General features: G+C 34.2%; 2 protein-coding genes across 2 annotated transcripts in view; one reads left to right on the forward strand and one right to left on the reverse strand.

The window, feature by feature from the left end:
- Window positions 1-722: 722 nt before the first annotated feature.
- LOC110835006 (uncharacterized protein C9orf85 homolog) lies at window positions 723-2,705 on the reverse strand. Its single transcript, XM_022074797.2, has 2 exons — window positions 2,007-2,705; window positions 723-1,313 (listed from the first exon to the last, which is right to left on the reverse strand). Exons 1-2 carry the CDS (start codon window positions 2,443-2,445, stop codon window positions 1,180-1,182), a joined length of 573 nt encoding a protein of 190 aa, XP_021930489.1. The 5' UTR covers window positions 2,446-2,705; the 3' UTR covers window positions 723-1,179.
- Window positions 2,706-3,003: 298 nt separating this feature from the next.
- Window positions 3,004-19,821, forward strand: part of fzr (fizzy and cell division cycle 20 related) — a 33,290-nt gene continuing 16,472 nt past the window's right edge. The window contains exons 1-4 of the mRNA XM_087349896.1: window positions 3,004-3,090; window positions 3,182-3,284; window positions 16,597-16,707; window positions 17,136-17,318. Of these exons, the coding sequence (XP_087206022.1) occupies window positions 3,279-3,284; window positions 16,597-16,707; window positions 17,136-17,318 (300 nt within the window). The 5' untranslated portion in view covers window positions 3,004-3,090; window positions 3,182-3,278. The remainder of the gene's footprint in view (window positions 3,091-3,181; window positions 3,285-16,596; window positions 16,708-17,135; window positions 17,319-19,821) is intronic.

Below are 19,821 nucleotides of genomic sequence, written 5' to 3' on the forward strand. Positions count from 1 at the left end.
CTTTTGCACTGTATCCTTAATGTACAATATTACACGATTATTTGTTGTGCACGTTTGAGTACAAAACCTTCTTTTAATATCTAGGTATATCACTGCATGCCATTTTTATCACCATCATATCTTGGGAATACTGGCAATAATGTATTCTTGGTATCAAATGTGTTGACAAAATTATTTAAATATTAACATTGCTTACTACCTTACATGTTACAGCACTCGTAGCATAGTAAGCAGTGTCCACGCTTAATAAAGTTATACTCTGATTCATTTAAAGATGCAAGAATAAGTAATAAGTAAAGCAGTCCCAAAACACATCATGTAGGGGAGTGGAGGTATAGTTGCTACTCATTCTTGACCTTGGCACTAGATGGGGTGAGTGATCAGCATCACACCTCAGCCACACTTTACCCCCCAGGAAAGGACCAAGGTACCCATTGGATAGGAATCTGGGTGGGCCCCAGAGCAAGTCTGGACACAGAGGCTGGAGGACAAATCCTCTGCTCCCTTCCAGGGATTGAACATCGGTTGTCCAGCTCGAAGCTAGTCACTATACTGACTGAGCTATGCAAAAGCAAGAATCATTAAACCAGTTTCAAAGAGATTACAATGTTCTTCATAAAGTATATCTTAAAGCCCAACATTTTCATTATGTGGTCTCGTCTTGTTGCACTGTGCAACCTTATGTCACACCAGGGTTGCATTAGGATTTTGGTAGGCTGTAAAAAGGTGTTACTAATTTATTTCAGACTTAGAAAATTTCTTATACATGCTATGCAATTCTAGCAAGGATTTAAAACCTTTAGACCTCAAGAATATAAGAAAATAACAATACTGTTTACTTCAGTCAGTTAGCTTAACAACATATCCATGTTACTACAAGTTTTACTGATCATATCACTAAGATCTTTGATGCACTGAGTAATAGCCTTGTTTATTTAACACAGCATTACATGACGTTCTTTGAACCACAAGAAGCAAAATGGAATATCAGGCTCTCATGGAGATAAATATGAAGATGGCTATCTTCTGGAATGTTGCATCATGTAGTCTGGTAGAAATTCACTGACGTTTCAGAGGTGGTAATCACCTCTGAAATGTTAATCAATTTATACCAGACTACATGGTATAACATCCCAAAACAGCAATCTCCATAATATGCAAGCTTCACTAACCCTTGCCTCAATAAGAGTGCTCAGACATATTATCAGATTCATCACCAGAAGTGTATTCCTCTTCTTCTGGTTCTAAATTCAATGACTTAAATTTTTCCATCATCTCTTCTTTGGTGTCCTCAGTGTTTCTGGCTTCTTTGCCTGAAAACAAATATTCATATTAGGACAGCACAGTAATGGGAGTATCTCTTTGGCTGAGTAAGTCAGTCACATGCAAGGGGGGTGAACAAACATTGAACTTGCTGACATATGCTTTACTGAAATAAAACAAACAACAACCCACAAAATTCTAAACCATCACCAGCCACAACTACAAAAAGGTATTTGCATACAGAATGTCTGGCAAATTCATGTCAATGCTTCAGTATCTTATTTCCATCTTCATTCCCAGTCAAATATCATATGAAAATGGGTTTGATTCTCAAAGGTTATGTAGCTATGAATATTTGAAACAAGGGATGACATGACATTCAAGAGAAACATTAGGGTCATTCATGCATCTTTACGGAATGAAACTTAATCTGTACAAGGAATCTGGTCCCTTGTTCAATGATTACATGAGGCCCACTGCATGAATTTTATAGTATAGGAGGGCCTGCCAACTCTACCACAATTTCTGTCATATCATTAATAGGGTTTTCACCAGTCAAAGAACTTCAGTGGCATTATTCCATACAACAACATTAAAACTGCAAACGATTAAGAACCTACACAATACTGTCGTACATGTTAGTAAACAAAATCTCGTACACGTTATCCTCTATAGTAATGATGGAACAAATAAATATGGTTAGTCATGCTTCGTACTTGTATAATTTGCACAAGGAATCTTACCACTTGTCTTTTCGTTTTGTGATATATAACGAAAAAATGTCCGTCTCTTTCTTTCTGGTAAATCTCTGATGAGCTTCTGTAATTGAGTGTCCATTTTCCCCTGGTCAAATTCGTTTTTCTTCACAATTTCCTCAACTTTCCCACACTTTGGGCAAACTTTCTGCATTTCAGCACAGGGAATGCACATCATATGATATGCATTTTTTACAGTCTTTTGTTCACACTTGGTACATTTCTTAGGAGCTTTCAGCAGTTTATACTTCTTGTATTTGATCTTCCATTCTAATATAGTCTTACATTTTACACATACGTTCACAATTTCAATATTATTAACCTGCTTAATTTTAGAACTAGTATCGTGCAAGTCATTTTTGAAAGCAGTTTTATTCTTGTACTTCTGGGGCCGTGTCCGTTTAACATTACCTCGCTGGCAGCTCATATCTCAGACTGAAATGTTTTACGAAAAAATCAAAGCCAAAAACATGCCCCCCCCCCAACGCATTTGCCCATGTGAAGAATAAAATAATATAGTCAAAAAGCCAGCCAAGAAATACGTCGTAAGCAGTTTATATAAATCAATCACGCACAACGTACATTACTTTTTATCTTTAGTGTAGTCTTTCACAGTCCAGGTCCAGTACTAGGTGTTTTCATTTATATTGTCCATGGCACACTTGAAATTCAGTGATCATCCGGAACGCGTGACTTTCTCACAGTTCAGCGCGGAAACTATGCACTGCCATACGTGTCCCACGTGGGTACAATTACTTCTATCTGGTTCTCACAGCAGTGAGAACGAAGATATATTCTGGGTTTTAACACTGAGTGGCTTGAGGGGACCTGGCAGGCGAAGAATCTCCTGGCTTCAAAACCTAAAAATTTGGTTCTCGATGTCCACTAGCGGGCTGTTTCAAGTAGCAGCCAGTAAAGTTGAAATTACTATGCTGATCGCCAACATCCGGAACGGATAGGCACTTTAAAGAAGAAGAAGAAGAAGGCTTGGTAGAAGATACCTATCGACTTGATGATGGAAACCCGCAATTACATGTGAAACAGTAGTAAATTACTACTAGACTACACAGCCGTATGTCCCACAAGGTAGCCATTAATATGAAACACAAGTTCTTTGCGGACTGAACGCTCTCACTGAAATTAAATCTTTATGTTATTTCAAGTTCGTCCCTAGATGGCAGGAGAAGCACTTCGCCACTAATTTCGACCCGTGGTTTGGAAATCTACCATCTCTCATCTGTCGTTGACGTTGTTTGTTAAATGCAGGTAAGAAGTTAGAGATGTGAAGGAATGCTTTTGATGTTTTTATAGACTGATAAAGAGCAATCATCAAGTTTCCTAAACATACACGGGATATATTAATTAATATATCAGAAATACGTTAAACTAATAGGTGTAAATAGCTAAGTAGTTTGTGTTTAAAAGCCCCCTACCTTGACTGTTGATGTGGCTTTGCTATAAATTAACTGTTTAAAATGAGATTATTATAGATTATCAGTTAATTTGTATTCGTGCTGTAGTTTCTTGTTCATTTGATAAAGGTACTTCGGTGAGGTTTGATACTGATAGATACGTTTATTCGGGTCATTGTTTATGATTAATCCCTCGCCAATTGAACTCTGATTAATCACTGTCAATAACAAGATCAGGAAATTGATGTTTAAGGGTTTGAGTACTCCTTTAGACTGGGTACTTCCGCTTACTACCAATCATACGCACATACTGAAGGGGATCAACAAGGTCTTGTGACATCACCTTTCACGCTGGCAGATATTTAATAATTTTTCGTACGTTCCATAATTATGATACTACTTTTAACTTCCAAATACAATTGAAAACTGACTGTGAAGCATTGATCATGTGGTTACCAAAATTCTTTACCTTGTGATAACCACTAGGGATACTAGGGATTGAAAACATGTAACATTGAACATCATTAACCTATTTTTATCTTACATTAGTGACATAAATGTATGTGAGCACTTGAAGATTGCATATTGCTGAAACATGTAGTGCATGTACCTTACATTTTTTCCATTTGGGTGTTTAGAGGTTTCTTGATTTATTAGACATTTGGTAGGACTCCTTGGATAAGTAATCAGCCCATTGCAAGGTCTGTACCTTTACTCAGGATAACACAACACAGAAAGATGCAGACAAACATCCAAGCCTTAAGTGGGAACCCACAGTCTCACTGTCCAAGTGTACAAGGCCCACGCATCATATGTGACTGGCATATATCTTACTACTGTAATTAAAATAATCGGATAGTTATGTTAATGTTTTCTAATATTCACAAAAGGATAATTTTTATTTGAAAGTCTCCAGTAATAATGACAGATCAGATGTTATGTATGATTTGAGGTTTTCACAGCATCATATGTGGCTGGCATATATCTTACTACTGTAATTAAAATAATCGGATAGTTATGTTAATGTTTTCTAATATTCACAAAAGGATAATTTTTATTTGAAAGTCTCCAGTAATAGTGACAGATCAGATGTTATGTATGATTTGAGGTTTTCACAGCAGTGAGTTTGAAGATTTCTGTCTTCTGGGTTGTTGCGCCGTGTAGTATGGTAGATGTTTACCAACATTTTGGAGGTCATATGACCTCCAAAATGTTGGTAAACATCTACCATACTACACGGCGCAACAACCCAGAAGACATAAATCTTCTGATCAGATGTTAGTTAAATGTCAGATAACAGAAAAATGATTGAAAAGGTCATAATTCTTCCAAATTGTTGATCATTTAGGAAAAGCAGCAATAGTTCAGAATTTTAAATTACATAGTTGGAATATCAAGAAATTGTGGCAAAAGAAGGATTTTGTCATAAAGAAATGAAGTTGAAACTAGAAGTTGTTGAAATTTCTATTGTTTGTGATTTTATGCAAATTGCTCTCATTTAAAAGAAATGCTCCAGCAACTGTTCATATATTAGCAATATATTTGTCATGAAGTGGAGAAGCAGAGCATGTAATTTTTGTTGTTATATTTTATTGTTTAGAACTAAAACATGACAACAAACCTGTATGTCTGCAACCAAATGTTATAATATTTTCTGTCAACGTAATTGCTAGACTTTTAAAACTTGTTGTCATTACAACATTGCAGGAATTTTCTGATTTGTTTCATCTTTGAAAAACTTCTTTCATTAAATGCTTTAAAACTGGATGAGTAAGATAAATCCTTTGTTCTGCGCTAACATTAAATGTAATCAGATATAATAATTAGAAGTTCCAGGGATTTCTCAGCATTTGGTTGGTGCCATCTTTAAATTTTAATTTGTTAGTTGTGCAGTTCATTCTTCTCGTAAACTTTGACTCAAAAAATATCACAAATTACTTTATCTTTTAACACAACTGACATTCATTTATAGAAATAGTGTGTAATGGTTGCTTGTTTTTGTGAAGTGTTTAAGCTTCTTACAACATTTTGAATTGTTTTTGTGCCTATTCTTTTGTCCTGCAGATGTCACAACTGTAGTATGCAAGGAATAACATTAAAATATGCATTAATAAAACCATTATATAAGAATGGTGATATATATGATGTGTCTAATTATAGACCTATATCACTTTTAACATCTTTTTCAAAAATATTTGAAACTGTAATGTACTCAAGAATTTTGGATCATCTCAATAAATACAATATTTTAAGTACTGAACAATATGGATTTAGGAAAGGATTAAAAACAGATAATGCAATCTATAAATTGACTACAGGGATTTTAAATGCCATGAATAACAAACAAATAGTGGGAGGCATCTTCTGTGATTTGGAAAAAGCTTTTGATTGTGTTGATAATGAAATTTTGTTATTTAAACTTAAATTTTATGGTATCAATGGGAAAGATCACGCACTCTATGAATCTTACTTAAATAACAGATACATTAGAACAGTATTACATACTAATGACAATAACAATACAGCCTCGGATTGGCTTAAAGTTAGACATGGAGTTCCACAAGGGTCTATATTGGGACCTTTGTTGTTTCTTTTATACATAAATGATTTACCCAGTATAATAACTAAACTTGCTACACCTATAATTTTTGCTGATGATACTAGCATCCTATTTTCTCATTCTAATATAAACGACTTTAACAAACACATTCATGCAACATTTGAAAATATAAATAGATGGTTTAGAATGAACAGATTATCACTAAACTTTAATAAGACACATTATATTAATTTTAAAATTAAGAGAAAAATGTCAGATACTGTCACAATAAGTTATAATAATAAATTCATTAATAATATCTTCTGTACTAAATTCTTGGGAATTATGATTGATGGTGCATTAACTTGGAAGAATCATTTTGATCTACTTATTAAAAAATTGAGCAAGGCTTGCTATGTAATTAGAAATATGAAACCATATATGTCTATTTCAGTACTAAAGACAATTTATTATGCTTTTTTTCATTCCTTAATGAGCTATGGCATCATTTTCTGGGGAAATTCATCTCGTAGTTACACTTTTTTTCTCCTTCAGAAAAAGGCAATTAGAACAATGATGGGATGTGGCAATAGAGTATCGTGTAGAAATATATTCAAAGAATTAGATATCTTACCGTTGGCATCACAATATATATTTTCTTTATCATTGTTTGTATTACAAAACAAAACTCTTTTTCCATCAAACATTGACTCTCATACTATTGATACTAGACAGAGACAAAATTTGTATCTACCCCAAGCCAATTTAACTATCTATCAGAAAGGAGTTCACTATGCGGGTATAAAGATATTTAATAAATTACCCATAGAGGTTAAGAGTACCTCAAATAATCTTAAAAAGTTCAAGGTTGCATTAAGGCATTTTTTAATTACTCACTCGTTTTACACTGTGGATGAGTACTTAATTGGATAACTATTGTAATAAAAATACTAATTATATTGTCTTGAATTTAGTACGCTGCTTGTCTAGATGTAATTCTTTAATGTATGTATTTTATGCTTTTATACTTGAGTTTGTGACGTGTTCTATATCCACTATTGGATTTCTGGAACTTGTAAATAAATAAATAAATAAAATAACAATGATAGATAACAAATTATGTGGTAAATTTGGAAATATGTGACAAAAATTGCTAAAGATTATAGCATAGTGTAAAAAATGTGACATAAAGAAATACGCGATGGTTGAGCTGCAGCAAAATCTATTACTAATGGCAGCCATTTGAAACATTTCAAAAAAGGTATAGTAAATAGAGGAAAAATAAAAGACTAAGCAAGCTTTTTTTTCAGTAAGATAGGTCACTGATTCTCTTCCTTAGTTGTAAGGTGTGAATCATCACAATTGCAAAAAAATTGAAACCTTTATGTCGTGCACGATCTGAATTGCTCTGTCATAGGTTAGAGTCAAGTCAAGTAAATATGAAATACATTTTTTTTTAAATAGAACAAGTTGTCCAATGTAAAACCTTTCATAATGACTAGTTTTTGCATATTGGCCGTCACAGTGGCCGCATGGTCTGAGGCTTGGGCCTTGTGCTGCTTGGTCACTGGGATCATGGGTTGGAATCCCACTCAAGGCATGGATGTTTGTCTGTGTCTTTCTTTGTTGTGCTGTCCTGTGTACAGGTAGAGGCCTTGCGATGGGCCGATCACTCGTCCAAGGAGTCCTACTAACTGTCTATAGATCAGAGCCAACAAAAAGTTGGGACCCGCAGATACTCAGGCACTGAAGAATGGGTCGTATAAAAAAGTTGGTATTTCTTTTGCAGCGAATGATTTCATATTTGAAAAAGTGTTAATAAAATTCTAGAAACAGAATGGGATATATATCCTAATATTTATAATGAGACTTTTGACAGGTTGAGAAACACTGAGTTGACCTCTAAAAATCTATATTTTTTCTAAAGTAAACATCATCTTCTTGGGAATCATAGTATATTTACTGTGAAGATAAAATATGAAAAGAAAAAATCCTCAGATACAAAGTAGTATTTAAACCAGGGGTGGCCAACCCAAATGATCTTTCGGGCCACTTTGGAAATGCATCATAACTCCGCGGGCCACATATAAAATTATATATCCCCATATTAGATTTAGATACACTATAGACATTTTTTTGGAGTGAAAAATTGAAACATAATGAGTTATTATTATTGTGTTTACTATTATTCTTACATGTAAACATAGATAATATAATAATAATGATACTAAGCGTACATTGTAAAGAAATATATAGCACTAAAAATTAAATATAAAAAATATATAAATATGAATGAAATAAAAATAATGAAATCATTAAAAAATATTTATTTTACTAGTGCGATATTTGTTTCTCCACTCTTTTACTTAGCTTTTGCAAATCGATCTCAATTTGGGTATTTGCACATCGTAATTGGTGTTGCAGGTTAGCGTCCGTTATGTTTGAGCGTGTTCTGTGTTTGGTCAATTTCATTTTCGAAAAAAACTATTCGCAGGTGTAAGTTGAACCAAAAGCGCTAACAACTTTTTGTGCCAGATTTCTCAAATTGGAAAATTTCTCTTTTGTGACGTAAGTGTTATAAAAATCTATTTTTGATTCTGATGTTTCAAAAATGTGTTTTAATTCAATATTGCACTGTAAGTCAACCAGTTCCATTTGGAGATATTCTGGGGCCGACTCGATTTTAACATGAAAGGGAGATGAATATATCTCAAAAATTTTGTTGTATTTGTCTAACTCTAAATTACTGAATCGGCTTTCAAAAGCAGCTGTAAGTTTTCTTATTTCTTTTGCATATTTGATGTAATTGTTACATTTTGATTTCTTAAATTCTTTCAACAATGGAAAGTGGTGAGCGTTATTACTTTTCAATTGCGATTCAAATAACAACAATTTCTTCTGAAATGCTTTGATGTGATTAAATGTATCGATTATAAGGTTATCTTTTCCTTGCAATGATATATTTAATTGATTAAGTTTTTTGACAATATCCACTAAAAAGCATAAATCCAATAACCACTCATCATTTCTTAATTCTGGTACAGGTCTTTGCTTGTCATTCATAAACAAGTCAATTTCTTCTCGTAACTCATAAAACTGCTGTAAACATCTTCCATGACTTAACCATCTGACTTGACTGAAGTATACAACGTCACCATATTCAGAATCTAATTCTTTCAGGAACTCCTTAAATTGTCGATGCGGAAGTGCATGTGATCGAATGTAATTCACTGTTTTTATAACTACTTGCATAACATGATCCATCGATAATACTTGGGCACATAAATTTTGTTGATGAATCAAACAGTGGATTATAATTAAATCCTCTCTTTTGGAGTGATTGCTAGTTTTGTTGTTGGATTCTATTTTATCGATTAGTAATTTTATAGCTCCCTTTTCTTTACCTATCATAGCAGGTGCTCCATCAGTTGATATTCCAGAAAGTATTTCCAAATCCAAGTTGTTTTCGCATAAACAGTTTTCAACAGCATGGAAAATATCTTTTCCTGTTGTTGTACCTTTTAAACTTATCAAATTTAACATTTCTTCAGTTACTTGAAATGATTCATTTACTCCACGAAGGAACACTACAAGCTGAGCTGAGTCTGAAATGTCTGTGCTTTTGTCAAATGCCAAGGAAAAATATTTGAAATCTCGAATTCTGTCGCGCAGTTTGAAGATAATTTCATTTGAAATGTCATTAATTCGACGACACACTGTTTGCCGAGATAGGCTTAGGTTCGAAAACAGTTTACTTTTATCAGGCAAAATATCCTTCACAACAGCTTCCAAACATTCTTTCACACAGGCAATATCTGTCATATATTCGCAAGAATATTATTTTAAAATCAAAGTTAATTTTTTCTCGTAATTTCGACAGATAATTTTTGAATATATGGATGCACAAATAATGTATTTTTTTAATACATTGGTTTTCACTACTTTGGCCATTATAAAATAAATATATTTTGTAAAAGTGTGATGAATCTCGCGGGCCAGAAAAATGTTCAAGGCGGGCCACATGCGGGCCGCGGTTTGGTCACCCCTGATTTAAACAGTACTTATGGACCATTGTTTCAATAGTTGTATCTTTTATTCAGTGTTCTTTTTCTCCTTTCCCATTATTATATTAATATAACTTTTGTCCATTTGAGCCTGAACTAAATTCATGTGTTTATTAGATAAGAAGGTGGTTGATGTTAAAATGCTTCACTAATTATAAATCCTTTTAAAAGTCATATCAGCACTTACTAAAATGGTAAGTGGAGTTTATTTCTGATTTTTTATATGTTTGGATATTGAGTAGATGATCACTGATGACCATGGTAGCATGATGTGTAATTTAATTGGTTGAATTGGATGGCTGGGAACAAATCCCAGTGGGTACATTTCAGTTTTGCATTATCAACGTATCCAAACAGCTCTAGAGCCAAACCAAGTCCTTTGTCCAGAACAAGCAAGGAGATGGCTGTTTTCTTGGTTCTAGCACCATGTAGTCTGGTAGAAGTTCACTGACATTTCAGAGTTACTTGCTGCCTCCCATCATGAGGGCTATCAGTCACCCTGATGATGAAGACAGCAAGTACATCTGAAATATTGGTAAACTTGTACCAGACTACACAATGTGCAACCCTCAAAACAGCCATCTCCACACTTGCTGTCATGAGTACCTCAAGTCGTACCTAAAGGAAGCAAGGCTGCAATTATGACCACATGCCTTATTTAGAGGACTGTGGAGTCCGAGTCAGTAAAAATGTACCGACTCTGACCTCGATATAAAATCTTAAGAACAATTTCTGTACCATGTGAGCCGCCGGCGGCCTCATGCTTAGGGAGATTCAACGATACATTGAGCCGCATGGTGAGGGAATAATGCTTTATAACTTTGACTCTAGTACCTTAAGAATACAAACTGTCTACAAATCAACCGATTTCTGCAATAACCATTAGATGTATATTTGAATATAGGTTATAAGTCTAAAAAGTAGGCTGATGATTCACGTGGTGGTGATGAAATCTCTTACGGTGCCATTTACCATTTTAGTAGGTGTACCATTATTAATACATATTGAGCTTTTATGAAGGAGTCGGAGATTTTAATACCGACTCCACAGCCCTGCTTATTTATGTGGAGTTCATCATTTACTTTCGCGTTAAATATTATGGTTCATCTTTGTGAAGAGACTTGCACTTTGTTGCTTAGGCAGGGCAGAATTCAGTGCAGTCATAATTTGTAACCCAGAAAGCTGCCCTCTTCAGAAGTGTATCTTCAGGCCATGAGGTTATCATAATAGGGTCAGTGTAATTTGTTATTTATCCAGTGAAACCCACTGATGGGCGCAATCTGTTTCACACCAAATGTCAGAGGTGTCACAAGTGTGCTGGGCCAAATAAAGACACCTGATTCATTTTCTTTACATTAAACAGAAATATACAACTAAAGTAACTGTAACATATACCCGCTGAAAATTAGTGTGGCCATTGGTTTGCACCTGCCTACCTGTAATTAAATTACAACCTGTCCCTGAATATAACATTTCTTTACTTAATGTCACAGTTAAGCTGTTAGCACTATGTTTGGGAGGTTCTGACTATTTTAAATGAAGTTGTTGATGGTTTTCTTCAGTCCCTCTGGGTAAATGTCAAGATAGTATTTGAACTAAGTTGTGACCACTTCCTTCCATATTCAGTAACCATTGTAGCATTTGATGCTGTATAGTTTGAAGTACTGAAAGTGTCATCAAGTAAACCACAAATAAATAAATAATATTTTTCTGTGTTGAAGATTTTCCCTTCATATCTTTATTATTGCAGGTGACAAGGTGTTGCTTTTAGACATTATTAATTTCATGCATTTCTGTTACTCTCTGCCATCATGACATTGACCCCCACATAATGTAGGTTGCTGGTCATTAGGATTCATGGGTAAGATAACATTTTGGACTTTGTAAGCAATATCTTATCAGTGTTTGATATGAAACAGTGGCATGTGCATATACACGTGTGCTTCATTAAGGGAGAGAGAAAAAGATAAAATTGGACAATAATAATAATAATTTATTTACATTTTCCATGGATCCATAAGACAGTCAGATGACGATAGGATGTGGAAAAAGTCATAATAAAAATAATAATAATACAATACATATTATAAAGTACAATTCGTACTATTATATAAATTTCACATAATACAAAAAAAGTATTCACCCAGAGAAATGATAAGCTACAGATAGATCAACCCATTACACACAAGAAAAATTTATCACTTATTTGTAAACAACATAAATTCATTGACAGAGTAAAAGGAGTGTGTAATTAAGTATCTTTTTAATGCTACCTTAAATTGCTCCTTCTTATTTACAAGACTTATGAGATTTGATGGTAGACTGTTGAAAATTTTGATTCCTGCATAATATGCACTCTTCTGAAAGCATGAGAGGTTGGCAATTGGTCTATGAAGATGATTTTTATTCCTTGTGTTGACACTGTGTACAGCAGAATTAGTTTGAAAGAGTTCTTGGTTATTTACAATAAAGTTCATTAACGAGAATATGTATTCACAAGGTAGAGCTAAGATCCCTAATCTCTTAAATAAACTTCTACATGAATTTCTAGGTTTTACACCAGCCAATAATCTAATAATTTTCTTTTGTAAAGTGAATATTTTTTTACTGTTTGATGAATTTCCCCCAAAAATTATTCCATACTTCATTAAAGAGTGAAAATAGGCAAAATATACTGATCTGAGTGTGTCAGTGTTGCTGACATGCATCAGAGATCTAACTGCGTAACATGCGCCACTTAACTTAGGTATCAGTTTATCAATATGATTAGTCCAATTTAGGTGATTATCAATTTGCAAACCCAAGAATTTTGTGTTTATTGACTCTTGTATATACTTCCCATTATAACCAATACTTAAAGCACATTGTGGTGAGTTATTTGTTATAAATTTTATTATATTCGTTTTATCTAAATTTAGGGCCAGCTTGTTAGCAGTAAACCATTTACTCATATGAGACAGAACTGTGTTTGATGTTGAACAGAAATCATCAAAATTTTTATTAGAAATTATCACACTTGTGTCATCAGCAAATATTATGGGTTCTGTTAAAGTATTTATTATTTTTATTGTTGGAGGAAGGTCATTTATGTATATTATAAAAAGCAAGGGCCCTAAAATTGACCTTTGGGGAATTCCAAGTTTTATTGTTCCCCAGTTTGAGAAAAAATTTTGTTTGTTTTTAGGTGCTTTTACTTCAACCTTTTGTTTTCTATCTGTTAAATAGGATCTGAACCATTGCGCTACTATTCCTTGAATGCCATAAAAATGCAATTTATCCAACAAAATTTCATGATTTACACAGTCAAAAGCTTTTGCTAAATCACAGAAAATTCCTCCAACATGCATTTTTTGGTTAATAGAATTAAGCACATTGTCTGTTAGCTTGAAGGCCGCATCTTCAGTGGATACACCTTTCCTGAAGCCAAATTGTTCCTGGACTAATATGTTGTTAGCACGCATATGATGACTTAATCTATTGTACATAATCTTTTCAAACACTTTAGAAAAGTAGTTAAAAGTGAAATTGGCCTGTAATTTGTCATACTGGTTTTGTCCCCTTTCTTGTACATCGGTCGTACTACTGATATTTTAAGGCAGTCCGGGAAAATGCCTGTGTATAATGAATGATTACAAATGTGGGATAATGGACGACTAATTAAAGCTGAACAAGCTTTCAAATTATCTGATTATACAGTGACATCTTAGACCCAAGACAATCAGTTAACACAATGTATCTACAAGAATAAAACTGTTTACATATTTTATATAATATCTAAATGTACCAGAGGTTAATAATATATATACTTACATTACCAAGAAAAATGTCTAAAGATGGTTCCTTCATCTGCTTATACGAGGGTTACTTCAAAAGTCATGCCAACTAATTTTTGGGGGGCAAACACGTTATATTGAAGAAAGTTCATAATATACATATGAAATGGCATGATATACTCCTCCGATTGGCGTAGTCAGGTCAGGTAGGTGTGAATGGATGTAGGTATAGTAGGCAAGAAGAAAGACATTACGGAATGACCTTTTTTTCATTCGGTGCGAGATGGTGAAGCTGATGGTATTCGTCGTCTTCCTCGTCGTTGGCAGGAAGTACTTGATACACTCGAAGACTACTTTGAATGTTGCTAGTCGTAATGTAAGAATTCTGATTTAACTCACATTCAATTTTTGACGTAAATACGTTTATACGGAAGGGTTATTCAGCAAAAACAGCGTTAGTTACGATGTGTAAGATCCAGCGCCGAGTCACCTTTAAATGTTCATTCTTCAGGAATAGTAAGAGTAAGGGTAATGCAGTCTATATGTAAAATGACCAGTAAATAAGAATCTGTAATGTATTTTATTGTAATTATAATTGTTTATACATTTATTGTAATTTTAATGAACCAATGTGTACAATTGTCGATGCATCTGGCGCGTTAAGCGCCCGCCTCTCAAACCGTAAGAGATGGATCGGGACATATTGCGTACGAAATACATATTACCTCTTGAGCTTTCCATATCTGTTTTCAGATTTTACATACCACAAATGGTTTAGGTTCTACAAACATTTATTTGTACAAATAAAGGCGCATCGCACTTCACGCTACTGCTGTGTTTGTGTGTTGCGTCATACTATGTAGAGATAACAAGATGGATGGCATTGAAGCCAAAAGAGTCCGTAATGCAGAATTTATGTGACAGTACAGAAAACGTAAAAAAATAGAAGTATTAAATAATGAACCATGAAGTTCCCCAAAAAAATACCAAAAACTAATGCTGAACGTATGAGGGATAATTAAATAAGCAATGTCTTCATCAAACTATTTACTCAATTGTAAAGCATGTATAAAGGGAATACTTAGAATAAAGCTAATATATAAACTTCCTTTCATTGTATTTATTGCCTAAATGTAATTTAAATACAAAGATGTATTTACGTCAGATTCTCAGGAACCGTGGTTCCACTGTCAATTTTTTTTAATCACAATTGCATTTTTCGAGGATTAAAGAATGAAAACGGTCATTCCGTAATGTGCCTTTTTTCTTGCCTACTATACCTACACCCATTCACACCTACCTGATCTGACTACACCAATTGGAGGAGTATATCGTGCCATTTCATATGTATATTTTGAACGTTCTTCAATATGACGTGTTTGCCCCCAAAATTATTTGGCATGACTTTTGAAGTAACCCTCGTATAAGCAGATGAAGGAACCATCTTTAGACATTTTTCTTGGTAATGTAAGTATATATGTTATTAACCTCTGGTACATTTAGATTATTTTTTTTATTTTTGTAGTGTTCTGTCTGACGACAGGTCCATATGAACAGGATCCTTTCATCCTTTTTCTCGGACTTGGACCTGTTCATATACGTTCTTGGCAGATGATCCAGAAGTGGTTTGCCATTGCCTTCTTCTGTGTGTGAATGGAGTAATTGTTGGGATGCCACGGAGAAACCGGGGAAGCCCCCGGAGGAAAACTCCGTGTTGCTTAGACCACGATCTTGCCCAACACAAGTTATAAATTCGGGCACCGCCGGGAATCGAACCCGAGACCCCAGCATTACAAGGCCAGCGTTCTAACCGCTAGACCACCGTACATTTAGATATCATATAAAATATGTAAACAGTTTTATTCTTGTAGGTACATTGTGTTAACTGATTGTCTTGGGTCTAAGATGTCACTGTATAATCAGATACTTAACAATTGAATGAAAAGGCATTTGTTTTAACAGTTTCCTGCCTGCTACATTTGCATCAGTCTAATGTTATAACCTCATAAAATTCTACTCATGTGGTCATATTTGTATCTAACTAACTAGATGGCTTAGACTGAATTTACCAAAGCCCTCCACCGGTTCTTATCCAGGGCCAGCAAAATCCAGTTGCCATCAACTCCTATCTCCCATAGATCCTGCCTGATATTATCCTTCCATCTATGTATCACCATTGTAAAAAGTTTCTATATGTAAAGTTTCATGTCTGCAACAGCACTGTGTGGATTCATTTACAACCCAAGTTTAAATTTGCTTTGTTGTTCTGATAACTTTGTTTATTATAGTACTGTTTAGTGGTGATGAAAACATTTTGACTGTAGTGGTATATCTGGTGTATGAACTGAGGATGCTTCTTGGTTTTCACTTGCTAAAGTAGGCAGCTGCCTTTGTCTTGTGTTCAGGCAAACAGAAAACTGAAGTGTGCAGTTCAGTATAAGAATTTTTCTCTGGCATTTAATACAGTTTAAGTGCTGAATTAAAAATGTGTTACGTAGAATATACTGGTGACATTTCACATTCTCATGGCAGCAGGTATGAAGATTACTCTGGATGTTGTACCATGTAGTCTGTTAGATGTCTGACATTATTTCAGATGCACATTCGGCCTCCATCACTCTGATAATGAACCCAGCAAGCACCTTTGAAACATCTGTAGATTTCTACCAGGCTACTTGGCACAGTGTCCCAGAAACAGTTATCTTCATATTGTATTGTTCCCTTAGTAAGTTTATAATATATGGTTAAAGGAATTGTGAGATTCTACTGATATATTTTCCATACTTGCAGTCACATTTTTCATTTATGCATCGGACTCCAGGACGTATGAACAACGGCGGTGACCGTTTCATTCCGTCACGTGCTGGAAATGATTGGCAAACCAAGTTTGCCATGATCACAGTAAGTGATTTTCACTAAGTTATGATTTTTGCGATTTTATAAAAGTAGTTGATTGATGCAGTTAGAATGCTGTACTGTGGATGAGAACAATTTATTTTCATGACTACTTTTTATCCACAGAAATTGGTTTCTTTCTACAGTACTACAATTACACTGTACAAAAATATTACTAGGTTATCAAATTGAGTATATGAGAAGTACTGTGTGTCTTTCTGATTTTTTTTGCTTATGTTTGGATTTTGAGTGAGTGTATCATATCATTATTTAAAACTACTATTTGTGATGTACTTCTGTAGCTAATTTCCCATCAGGTCAGGTCTTTTGCCTGAAGTTGTCAATTCCCCATTTTCTATAAGCTTTATGAATTTCTCTTAATGCAAGCTAGTTGTAGGAATGTCAATTAAATTTGTATCTGTTTGTAAATATAGGAGTCTGGCCGTAATGGATTAACTACAAAAAAGGCTCGTGAAAATGGTGAAGGAGGCCGTGACGGATTGGCTTACTCTTGTCTGCTGAAAAATGAACTTCTTGGTGCCAACATTGAAGATCTTAAAGGCCAGTGTGATGAGAGAAGAACATTTAGTCCATTGGAGGGATCAAATCTCTTTCGGGTATGATACCTCTACTTTAGTATATATCAATAGATATCAGCAGTAAGAACAATAATAATAAGAAAATTAATTTTGATTTGTTGAAAGGCTGTAGTCTGTAATTGTTAAAGCTCTTAAAATATGTAATAAATACAAAGAAATAATAAAGAACAAATGAAGTAGGTTTATACAAAGGAAAAGTGTCCTCCAGTGAAACCATATTCCTATTAAAAATATAGAAGATTGGCATATTTAATTGGCAGCATTGGCACATGTGGCAGGACTTTATTGATGTAGTTGGTAGACTGTGCTACAAAAATCAAGTACTTACAATTTTCTAAATCTGTAACAGAACATGGTACATCTGGCATAATAAATCCAATATTCATAATTTTCTCATACGTGAATTTTTCTCTGCCTTGCATTATTACATTTATGTATGCCAGAAACTATGCAGATGTGTGCCTAATTTGAAGACAAACATTAATTAATGTAAATGACTTTTCCAAAATATGTGACTAGGTTCAGCGGCAAAAAACAGGAGAGGACAGCGCTTTGCTCTGACATCTGTAATCTCTGGTAGCATAGCTGGTAGGGTGGAAGACTGGCATTAATTTTAAGATCACCCATGGATATAAGACTCCCAGTGTCAACTGTTTTTATGCATGTTATATCCACACAAACACAGATTTGAACTCTGCAGTTTTATAGTATTTATATAATTGAACTATATGTTTCAAAATTTCCATCTCAAATTGTATTAAGAGCAATGGAAAGCATATACCAAAATATGTAGCTTGTGATATTGAAGAGAGAAGATGTTTGTGTGTAAAGAATATGCAGTCCAGTAATGTTTTGTTAACAAACAGAAAGTATTAATCAAGAGTGCAAGGCAGACAGGTGCACCATCACAGATTGAGTATATGTTGTAAATCTCATTCTGGTGTTCTGCAGGTATAATACGTATTCTACTGCAAGAGTAACATAATGTTTACTGCAAACATATTGTCATGCTTCTACAAGGATGTTAAAGATGTTGGGTTTATTATTGTGATTCTTCTGTTTAGGGTCAGTATTGTAATTTTGACATTGAGGGAAGTGATTGAGTTATGTGGAAACAAAATTGACAGATTTTAGAAATGTGTGTTTATTTAGTGAGATTCGAGGTTCTTACAAGGGTGAGTATGAAGATTGCCTTGATGACAGAGGGAGCAGGTACCTCTGTAATTAAGTTGGTTAACTTCTGCTAGACTACTTAGTGCAAGAACCCAGAAGACAGCCATCTTCATACTTGCTGCCATGACAACTATAATCTCACTTGGTAAACCTTATGGGAAAGCTATTGGTAATTACATTTTGAGATTCAGAACCCTTGGAAAGCTGAAAGACTTTGTTCCCTGTACTTCCTATTGCATTGGAGATACTAAGACATGGTCCCATGCCTCCTACAGTTCCATCATCATATCTACTCATTGCCCAAGTGATGGAGGCAGGAAGCACATTTGAAACATTGGTAAACTTCTACGAGACCACACGGCACTACAACCCAGATGACAGCCATTTTCGTGTTGCTTTAGACTGAAATTGAATACTGTGTATATAAGTAAATGTCATACCTGTTATCAAAGGTTCATTTACATACATACATCTTTATTACATTCCATGGATCCATAAGTTAGTCAGATGACAATAGGATGTAGAATAAGTCATAATAATACAATACATGTTATACAAATACAAGTCATATAAATGTCACAAAAATACAAACAAAGGATAAATTACGACTTACTTGTAGACATTAGGAATTCATCGACAGAGTAAAAGGAGTGTGTAATTAAGTATCTTTTCAATGCTGTTTTAAATTGTGCCTTTTTATTTACAAGACTTGAGAGATTAGATGGTAGACTGTTGAAAATTTTGATCCCTGCATAATATGCACTCTTCTGAAAACATGAGAGGTTGGCAGTTGGTCTATGAAGCTGATTTTTATTTCTTGTGTTGACACTGTGTATAGCAGAATTAGTTTGAAAATGTTCTTGGTTATTTACAATAAAGTTCATTAATGAGAATATGTATTCACATGGAAGAGGTAAGATTTCTAATCTCTTAAATAGACATCTACATGAATTCCTAGGTTTTACACCAGCCAATAATCTAACAATTTTCTTTTGTAAAGTGAATATCTTTTTGATGTTTGATGAATTTCCCCAAAAAATTATTCCATATTTCATTAAAGAGTGAAAATAGGCAAAATATACTGATCAGAGTGTGTCAGTCTTACTGACATGCAACAGAGATCTAACTGCGTAACATGCACCACTTAACTTAGGTATCAGTTTATCAATATGATTAGTCCAATTTAGGTGATTATCAATTTGCAAACCCAAGAATTTTGTGTTTATTGACTCTTGTATATACTTCCCATTATAACCAATACTTAAAGCACATTGTGGTGAGTTATTTGTTATAAATTTTATTATATTCGTTTTATCTAAATTTAGGGCCAGCTTGTTAGCAGTAAACC

Source organism: Zootermopsis nevadensis, unplaced genomic scaffold, assembly GCF_977971745.1.
Source record: "Zootermopsis nevadensis isolate Lab colony 2312 unplaced genomic scaffold, Znev_1.0 Znev_ptg000016l, whole genome shotgun sequence".
Classification (NCBI taxonomy): domain Eukaryota; kingdom Metazoa; phylum Arthropoda; class Insecta; order Blattodea; family Termopsidae; genus Zootermopsis; species Zootermopsis nevadensis.